Source organism: Chrysochloris asiatica, unplaced genomic scaffold (genome assembly GCF_000296735.1).
Source record: "Chrysochloris asiatica unplaced genomic scaffold, ChrAsi1.0 scaffold00126, whole genome shotgun sequence".
Classification (NCBI taxonomy): domain Eukaryota; kingdom Metazoa; phylum Chordata; class Mammalia; order Afrosoricida; family Chrysochloridae; genus Chrysochloris; species Chrysochloris asiatica.
In genome coordinates this window covers 9,527,217-9,537,750 of record NW_006408644.1, presented here as the reverse complement: position 1 = coordinate 9,537,750, position 10,534 = coordinate 9,527,217, and the positions used below count along the sequence as shown (strand labels likewise).

Sequence of the window (10,534 nt, the reverse complement as noted above, 5' to 3'; positions counted from 1 at the left end):
AACTTCGTGAACCAAACTCCCCTGTCGAGGCCGGTCCTTGACATTAATAGACATTAAGTCAGGTTTGAGTGCAAAAACTATGGGTACATGGCATCATACTGAGGTTTTTAGTTCAAGTGTTTCCTCACATGCGTAGAAAATTAGGGGGCAGTTTGATATCATTAGAAAGACCAGCACTATATATTCATCCTAATACCTGTATTTACCAATTCTGGGTAGTGAAGGCAAGTGAATAATAACAACAAAGGAGACATGGGGAATGCAAGTCAGAGGTGCCCTCAAGATCCCAATCTGTGTATCCCATTCCATATCAAATCTCCAGCCAGAACCTAGCTTTTGATAAGTGTAAACAGTAGGAGCTGAGGAATAAGAGACAACCAGGCTTCAAAGCTGTAAACTGTGCAAATAAATAGCTAGTTTAGTGGGGTTAGGAGAACTAACTTATTTCTAACTTGTGTGGTGCTGTAGGATAAGCACTGGATAGCTAACTATAAAGTCCGCAGTTCAAGCCCACCAACCTCTCCTCCGAAGCCATATACAGGGCTTTTTATGAGTCAGAACAGACTCAACAGCACAAAACAACAGCAACACTTTAAAAAATATATTTTTTAAGTATGTTGGTATCATATGACTGTGTGATAAGGTTGAAATGTGACCCAAAGATATCAGCACAAGCAAGGGGCTGCCACCAATTATAGGTTCTTACCAAATCCATAAAACATTGGCTAGCAAACAAATGCAAGGATAAGAGTAAACAGTCCCCAAAGTAGATGAGATGAGACTAGCCATGAGACCGCTTCTGTAGGCGGTATCCAGAAACACACTCTTCTGAGGCCTATGACTGTAGCGGAAGGAAGTCTCAGATGAAGCAGCAAACCTGGTATGCCTGGATAGGGAAGGGTTATTGAAAGTAAAGTGGGGCTGAGTCCCATTAGAACAAAACATCCTGGTCAGTTGTCCATAGCATTTCGGCATGGGGGTGAAAAACAGGAATCCTCATGAGGGTTAAGAAACATCAAAATATCCAGATGAATAGTCCTATGTTAAAGTCTGTGCCCAAACTTTGAAACCCAAACTGGAATTAAGGTATTTGTGTCCCCTTCCTCCAGAGTCTGAAACTTCATCCCTTTCCCCAGAGTTGCCAGTGTTCATTCCTCACTTGGAGCTTGTCAACTGGGACCTGCAGTCAACTGGTAGTATGGTTCTGTCTTTTTGCATGCCAAGTGATTCTACTCTTTGAACATGTCAAAGCTAAAGAATCTGTCAGCATTAAGTTTTGTTTGTAACCCTGTACAGACACAGACAAAGCTATTAATCATCAATGTGTTGTTTGTGCCATTTCCCTGTGACTAGACTCTCAACTAAAAAAATTGACAATGTTTTCACCAGTTTTAGCACTCAACTTTATTAACTGTGTAAATGAAGTTATGAATATACTTATGTCAAATGAATACACTTATGTCAATATAAATCACAGGACAAATGGGTTCATTATCAGATTATGTTGTACACTACTAAAAAAAAAAAAAAATCTCACTTTATATAGCACAATAAAATCACCAGATATTCATTCTCTCAAGATCATTGGTATCCTTACAATTGACCCTGTCTATCAACACAGGTAACAAAATAATTGAATTTACAATTTTTATGACCATTGGTTTCAAATTACAAAGCCAAAAAATTGTTCAAGAGTTTATGAGACTATATAGCGATTCAGAGTTTGAATATTAATCGTATAATTTTATCTCTCACTTCAGGATCATTATGATCTGCTAAGTCTTGGAGTTTCTGACCAAACTCTTTTGTTTCCTGAAATATGGAAATAAGTTCATATTTAGTGAACTGTTCTTTAGTAAATAGCTTTACCCTTCTTTTCAATTGGACATTTATATTCTCAAATATCCCAATGATAACAAGAATATTGGCCTTTGGCTCATTCTTATTAAAGGCAGCAAGTAATGATGACAGCACTTCAGCACTGATCAGTTTTCTTGTATTGGCTTGATTTTTAGCCAAGTACGAAAACACTTTTAAAACAAAAAACTTGGTTTTAACACTTCCTTTGTTTAACAAGGTAAGGAAATCTGGAATGTAACTGATGATCATGTAATGATTCTCAAATTTCACACTCAGGTGCTCAGAGAGTTGCACAGGGGAGTTCAAGGGATAAGTGAATGTGTCCTTACAAACTTCACTTGTACATGACTCTTCACTTTTTGATTCTTCAGAAGACTCAGAGCTGTCAGTCACCAAATTTAGAGCTCTAGGGTGTTCTTTAACATGGGGATTATTGATAAAGTTTTCAAGCATAACAGTAATACCTACATCATAAATTATGTCTTGGGTAAATGGATAAGCAGAACTGACACCTATTACCATTGTAGCTATTTCATGAATGAAAGGATCCTTAGTTAAATTAAGTAGTGTAATGAGTTTATTGAACTCTTTCGGCGCTAAACTAAGGCCACGTGGTTTGCAGCAGCAGACTCTTGGATGGGGCCTATACTTTTCCCTAAACCTAATCTGTTTTTTAATCTCTGCTAAGGTCTGGAAGTAAGGTCCACCACAGGCTGAGATCTTAGTTAGAGGCTGAATACCCAGAGGAGTTTCAATCAAGGTCTCAACTAGAGTCCAATTCCTTTCTGGAGTCAAGGATTGCTCCTCTACTTCAATTGGGACTAGAACACTGCACCTGGCCCTTGACCATGCTGCCACTTTTTCCTTTATACTAAGTTCAGCTTTGAGAGTGGACTTGGGCTTTTCTTCATTCTCTGGTGGGGGCTTATAAACATGAGGAGGGGGTCTCTTCTTCAGACCAGAACCAGGATCCTACACTAGGCTCTTCTCCAGTCCAAAACCAGGAACAGACATTTTCTTCATCCTCATTATTGGACTTGACCTCAATATTAGCTTTGTTACCAGCCCTGGACTTGATGCTGGTCTCGTCTTTTGTCTGGGGTCTAGACTTAATACTGGCCATATTGTTAGCTTTTGTGCATGGCCTAATATTGACCTTATTGTCAGCACCCAACTTAACTTCAAACTGGGTCATGACACTAGCCTTGGACCCAGGCATGGCCTTTGACTTGGTTTGGGGTACTACTGTAGACTCTGTCACCATTTTTGCATTAGTCTCAGCCATGAGTTTTATTTTAGTCATAGCTTTCATCTTGCTCACTTCTACTTCCCTTGTCACAGCAAATGCCTCAGTGTGAGTTGTGTTCAGTGTCTTGGCTACTGTTCCATCCTCAGCCTTAGTCTGAGTCACTGATCCTATTTTGGGTTTTGCTGCAGCCACTGCCTTGGTCTGGGTCTTACTTGTCCCCCTGACTTTGGAAGGGCCCTTGAATCCAGCATCCAGGACAGTACCAAGTTGTCCTCTAGCTCTTGCCCTGGCCCTGGAACCAGTTATGGTTCAAGTAAAGACACAGCCAACTTATGTAACCCTACCTTAGTCTTAACCTTTACGAAAGATCTGTCCAAGGTTGGTGTTTTCATACAAAGTTCAGTAGTCATTCAGTCCCTTTTCCAACCATAGGCTCTTCTAATGATATAGACAATGTGCAGAGGAACATCATTCAGTTAGGAAAGGATTGCTTGTGCCTGGGTGCAGTCTTGTAGAGGGTGGTGGTCTTCAGTCACTTCAAAGCCACTAGATCAGTCACTGAAGGCAGACCTAGGTGGGAAAGGTAGATAATTAGCAAACTCTCTCTCTTAGCTATCATTTCACTGGCTCCCTATGCTTTCAGGTACTACCAAACTCCATTCTGGGCACCAAACAGAAATAGGAATATTGGGGAACGCGATAGGAATGAGAGAAGCTGAGGAATCTCTATATTGTATCTTGATTTCTACTAATAAGATTTCTACTACCCTATACTACATATCTACCCAGGCCACCTTCAAATTCTTACTTGCTTGTAATGATCTTGAATGATTTTGTCTTCCTTTCCTTGCTTCCAATGGTGGCAAGCTGTTCAGTAGACCTACAGGCAGATCTGTGGACAAACCAAGAGGAGAAAAGGGTAAACAGACTTTGTCTTCCCACATGCAGTTTCTCTCCTGGCTTCTGCCTCCCATTGACCTGCTTCAGAACTGCTCCTCCTGCTTCCACCAGAGAATGCCCTGGCACTTCTCTGGCTCAGAACTGGTCTCAGATGAAGCATGAGAACAGGCAAATCAAAAGAAGAGTCGGGAAGGCAGTTCTTAGCATTCTATGTCCTGAAGCTTACCAAAATTCCCATCTAAATCAGCAGGAAGACAGACACAGAAAGCTGGTAAAATGGAAGAGATAGAATTTTCCAGTGTGGCACTGTAGTGTAAGCACTGTACTGCAAGATTGATTTGAACAGTAAGATGGTGGTTCAAACCCATCAGACACTCCTCAGAAACCCTATACAGGATTGCTATGAGTTGGAACCGACTCAAAGGCACTTAACAACAACACTATCCACCATCTATTCTACCTTTATCCTCGCACCAACTTTAACAGATATAGGATAATTTTCTTTTCTTCATTATTTCCTAGTTATAAGTTGTTTTGCCATTTATAAACCTTCACAACAACTTAGAGTTCCAAAGACCTAAGAAAAGACCTACTGACAGATATATACAAACACAGGGATACACAGCTGGAGACATAGACTACATTGAGTCCCTGGTAAAGAGAGAGTGGAACCGAAGACACAGAATCTCTCTGGATAAAAGTACCAATCTATCATTTACTACCTCCTTTTCTCTCCCCACAATGCCAAATACCCAAGCCACCCTGCTTCACTCTTAAAGTTTGACAACTTCCTTGCATACACACACTCAAACATTCCTTTCTCTGCAAGGTCCAGGTGGTGTTTGTACAGATAGAATGCACAAGCAAGCTTAGGAAGTAGTCAGGAAAAAAACATGAAAAGCACTATCCCCAAATTTCATCTAGGTTCCTATGTTTCCTTTCCATCACCCAAATCTGCCTTTCTCTGCAGCACAGTGCAGGAAATGGGACAGATACTGGAAAGCTGGATATTTGGTCATTTCCCCAGACTGATACCTGCTCTAGTCACATCCCACTACCTTCTCCATCTCAAGAGGTCCCCAAGCACTTCCCATCCTATAGAAACCTAGACAATTTTTTCCTTCTCCCCACCCTTTGGGGTCTGCTGCCCCCTACAGATCTTTACAGAAATACACATATAAATGCGTGGAGACACACTGAAAAACCAACAGAAAAGACGGTGGGAAAGATTTAGTTGTAAATGATCAGACAGGTAAGTAACTAGGACATGAGATCCTTTTCGAGTACAGGGATTTATTAAAAATTTACAGCCTCGTTTATCACCTTTTCATGCCAGAGCTTCCCAGACAAACTGTCCTAACCAATACCTGCAACCCGATGGAGTCGGTTCCAACTCATAGCGACCCTGTACAGAGTTTTCGAGGCTGTAAATCTTTACGGGAGAAGAACGCCTCATCTTTCTTCCGCGGACTAGCTGGTAGTTTCGAACTGCTGACTTTGATGTTAGCAACCCAATGTGTGGTGCTGTGGGTTAATACGCCATACCGCAAAGCCGTTTGAACTGCAAGGTCGGCAGTTCAAGCTCACCATCGGCTCCTCGGAAACCCTATACAGGGTCGTTATGGGTCAGAATCGACTTGACGGCACTTCACAACAACAACAACACGCTCTGGTAGCATAGTGATTACGAGTTGGACTGCAAACTTATGGTCAGCAGTTCGAAACTACCGGCTGTTCCGCGGGAGAAAGATGAGACTTTCTGCGGCTTTCTGCTCCCATAAAGATTTACAGCCTCGGAAACCCGGTACAAAGTCCCTATGAGTTGGAACCGACTCCACGGCACATACCACCACCACCACCACCACGCTAAAGAGCGCCAATATTTTCATTCTAGAAGCCGCCTTCGCTGTGGAAATCAAAATAACAAGAAGCGGATCATTTAAAATTTCTCCTTGTGTGCCCTTCAATTAGTCCCATGGATCTCCTCCCTCTCACTTTCCACTCCCCTTAGCCAGGTCACGTTCCCCACATTTATTTCTGATACCCACATCCACACCCAAGATGCTCGCTTTCTTACTGACCTGCTCTGCTTGGATCAGAGGAAGTATTCTTATTTCCTTGTCTCAAGCGGTACCATGCTGTACAGAAAGAGGGACGCGCAGCAGCATGACAGACACAATAACAGGAGACAATGGAGGCAGTTTTGCTTGGGGATGCCTCAGCATCTGGTATATATGGGAAGATGCCTGCTTCTACAGATTAAGGGCAGGTGTAATTATCACTTTTTAGTTTTCCCTTCTTCTTCCAGTCCCCAAGGGCACCAGCGCACAGTCACTAGTTAACAATTACCTTTTCCTTTCCAATTTGACGAGTACCCAATACCAAAATCAGCAGCAAGCAGCTAGAGTGCAGTGTAAGGTTATCTACACTTAAAGAGGAGGAGTGATATCTAGCTCTGCATAACTCCACCTCTCGCTACCTCCTTGAGCTTCATCTGTCAACCTTGGCTCTTTCAAGTACTAGAATGGGCAGGGGAGGGATCTGGATATAGGAAAAGAAGCTCTCAAATTAGAGAAGAGAGCTGATACAAAATGTCTTGGTCCTCGATTCTAGGAGCCCCTTGCACTAAGCCTAACGTTTTTTGTTTTGCTTTTTGGAATGGAGTTCCAGAGGTGAAGTCAGTAAATCAGCTTTGGGATATCAAAGCGGACTGATACCAAAATTTTCTATGCTCACATATTCATTTCTTGAAAACTAAAGGCCCATTGAAATGGGTGGGTTAGGGAGGGGACAGAAGTAGGAAATTCAAGAAAAGATGCTCAAAACTTAGTGTCTCCTCTATGAGAATTACTTCGGAATCATATCCTCAGAGCAGATTCTAGCTGCTCTCAATAACTCCTTTCCTCTCATCCATTGTTGTTGTTAGGTGCCAGCCAGGTAGTTCCCTCTATAGGGTTTTTGAGGAGCAGCTGGTGGGTTTGAACCTTGTGTTTCCAATTGACCTTGTGGCCCTGTAATTATCCTACAAAACTACACCAGGATTCCCTCTCATCCCTACCCTCTGCCTAATGAATGGATAGTCTCTCTCTCTTTCTTTTTTTAATGTTTTATTGTGAATTATGTGATAGTTTATATGGGAGAACATTTTACATTCACCCTATCGCATATCACCTCATTGCCATGGTTACAATCCCCTCCATGCATTATCAACCAACCAAAGGGTATACACTACCCCGGTCGTCAGCACACAGTCCCTCTCCCTTTCTGGATCTAAAGTCCCCAGCTACTCCATCTCTCCACATCATCATCTCTGCCTCCATCCCAGGCATCACTGCTTCTCTGGGTAGGGTCCCGCTCTCCGCTCTTCTCCATTGATGGTTCCAGGGACCTCCGTTCCTAGATTGAAAAGTTAATGACTCCCTCCTTGCTATAAAAGGCCTGCCTTTACGTTTCCAACCCTCACAATCAGTCCTGATAACATTTATTCACTATTGTATCACAAGAGACCTATCTGCATTTCATTTCATCAGCCCCACCCAGGCAGATAGGATACTACTCACTGGAGATTCTACCTTCCTCTATGCCCTCTGGATCTAGGTTCCCTCTTGAAAGTTAGTAACCCAGTCACTTCTTGCCTTTGTAGCCCCACCCATTTTGGGTAGCCAATGTCCAAGTTGCCCATCCCTGTCTACTCTGTGTGGTGGGGGTGGGAATGATCCTTGCTATAAGGATTTATTTCCTCTTTTGAGCTACTGCATCCATAGGTGTAGGTCAAGTTCATCAAATTGTATCATATTACTGTCTCTCTCTCTCTCTTTTTTTTTTCCTTTTCTATCTTCTTCTGGTTGAGCTCTGATCATCCAGTCATTGAAGCCAGATCAAGTGGATATTATCTGCAAGTGTGGGTGTTCTTGTGCATATGCCCTCTCTTCTTATAAACTGGAAGCTTCACTTGCCACTTTAGTCCTCTGTGGCTATGCCACTGACTCTGGGCCAAGAGTCCCCAGGTCTTGCCACACTGCTGGCCAACCAGGTCTCCATCCAGGTTCACAGGAGTCTATTGAATGTTGTAGGGCTTAGCTCACCACTTCATTGCTGTTTTTCCCTCACTTCCCCTTATCAGTGACGAACATGGTCACTAATCAGAGTGTGTATTCCCATTGAGTCTTAGTCTTGGAAGGTGGTTTGCACTGAGGGGACTGGACCATCTGCCTTGATGTCTCATAGGCAAGCAACTTGCTTGTTCTTGTAGTAACAGTAAGTCTGCCTCTATTGTATTTTATTTTTCCTGTAGGTATTTCTTTCAAGAAGTACTTTCTGTTCTTCTAGCTGCTCCAGGCTGGTCTGCTCGTCCTTTCAAGTGGGAATTTCCCAACATTGAGTGCTGGGGACAGCATACTGAGAAGCTGAGGCCCTGTGACAAGATGGATGAAAATCCAAAGAGGCCCTCCTCAGAATTGCAAGCCACGGACCCTGAGGGCCAGGGAAGTGACCTCCTGAAGTCCCAGGTTCATAGGTTTATGCTAACTCACTGGTGGGCTACCTCTGTATAATTTTCTTTGGTCTTATTGTTCATTCTATGCTTTTAACTCCAGTAATTGTAGCTTCTAAGAAAATGGTTTCTTATGTGCCTCTCTTAATGTCTACACTGTGTTGGCAGTGCATAGGGTCCTGGGAACAAATCTTTTTGCGGAACAAACAATAGCTACCTGGGATGCATGTCATAACTACATCTTGATATTAACTTAAAACATGAGCCTTTGATGTCCATATACAACTATGGGACCAAAACCTCTTTAAAGCCGAGACAGTAAAAAGTCTCCTCAGAGGACTCAGAAAGGTCAGGAACAGGTATATTGGAAGTATTGATTAAAGGACAATAGTGGCAGCCCCCTCAAAGAGCCTCTGGGTATAATCAGTTTAACTCAGATGCTCCCCTACCTCCTGGAAGTATATGGAAATGTGATGTAGCATCTAGATGTAGAATCCTGAAAGAAGAATAGGAATGTGGAAGCGAGACCTCAACTTCTTAGAAAGTTTGAGACTCGTCTCTCATCTTCCCTGAAATTGTAAGAGTAAAGAAGAAAGAATATTTAGTTGATAAATGAAGCCAGGTGTCTGAGATCTTGATCACAAACAAAAACATGAGCTTTTGTTTGCAAAGTATACAAAGACAGCTTGACTCCCTTAAAACCTTACTTTAAGCCTTCTATGACCTTTTAAACCTTTTTCACCTTTATCCATTAGAGATTAAGTGCTAAAAGCATGTTAAGTATCCTTGAGACAATTATGATGTATATTTTAAAATTTGTTCCTGTGAATCATTGTGTCCTGTTTTGAATGATTAATCACTTTTCAGTTCTGTATTTTATTTTATCTGAATAATCATATCCTCCCTTTGTGAAAAATCCCTCCTTGGAAAAAGATAATAAAAGGCTGAGGCAGTGTGAGTGCTTAATGCAATGCTGGATGCAATGTAAGGCTGCATGCAACGCTGAATGTAAGGCTGCTTGCAATGTTGGATGTATGCTGGACGAGATGCTGGATGTAATGCAAGACAATGCAGTAGACCAACTTGCCTTTCAGCTTGCATCAAATTTGTGTGTCTGTTTTTTTGTGTCTATATTGTCTCTCTGTCTCTATGCTATATCTTTCACCTCTCAGACCTCCCAACTTCATGCAACTCACTCTCCTGTTGAGGCAAGACCCCGACAATTGAGGATCTGGATGTGGTTCAGGCTTCCACCTATACTCTTATGTAATGCAGAGACTCCATAGGCAGCCTCCTTCACTGGGCACGTTGTAGCCCCATTTTAGGTATTCCAATCAGTTATAGGCAGAAGACAGATTTACAAGGTTTCTATGGTAATGTTTCTGGCTATTCCTTTCTCTTCCCCTCCAGTGTCTATTTTATAATATAATGCAAGGAAAACCAAGATTCAAAAGACAGCTAAGCATCTTAACATTATTCCCCCCCTTTCCCCATTCCAATCATGTCTCAATCTCTGTATCCCAGAGCCCTGTAGTTCCAAGGTTGTGCATACATCATTATTTACCACTGTTCCATTTAGCCCATTCAAACATGCCTAATTGTTCTCCCATCTGCTTTGTTCTTCCATTCTCCTCTCCCTTCTTGTATATTGCCCCCCTCCCTAGCACCCACACTATCCTGTGTCTATTCCCTACCATGTGCTCCACCTTCCCCTACCTCTCCTCACCCCAGCCCCACATCCCAGCAACCAGCAAAGAATCCACCACACTTTAGTATGGGTTCTTTTTCTTAGTCTTTTACAGTAGTGGTTCTATGCAGTATTTCTCCTTTTGTGACTAATTTCACTCAACATAATGTCCTCAAGGTTCATCCATGTTATTTGGTGGCTTGTTGCTTCCTTGTTATTCTTCAAGGTAGCATAATATTCCATTGTGTTTATGTACCACAGTTTGTTTATCCATTCTTCAGTTGATGGGCACTTTGGCTGCCTCCATCTTTTTGCTATTATAAATAGTGCTGCTATGAACATTGGT

General features: G+C 42.2%; 1 protein-coding gene across 1 annotated transcript in view; it reads right to left on the bottom strand.

The window, feature by feature from the left end:
• Nucleotides 1–1,716: 1,716 nt before the first annotated feature.
• Nucleotides 1,717–10,534, bottom strand: part of ARMCX5 (armadillo repeat containing, X-linked 5) — a 37,140-nt gene continuing 28,322 nt past the window's right edge. The window contains 3 exon segments of the mRNA XM_006869122.1: nucleotides 1,717–2,796; nucleotides 2,798–3,401; nucleotides 3,918–4,001. Coding sequence (XP_006869184.1) covers nucleotides 1,717–2,796; nucleotides 2,798–3,401; nucleotides 3,918–4,001 — 1,768 coding nt within the window.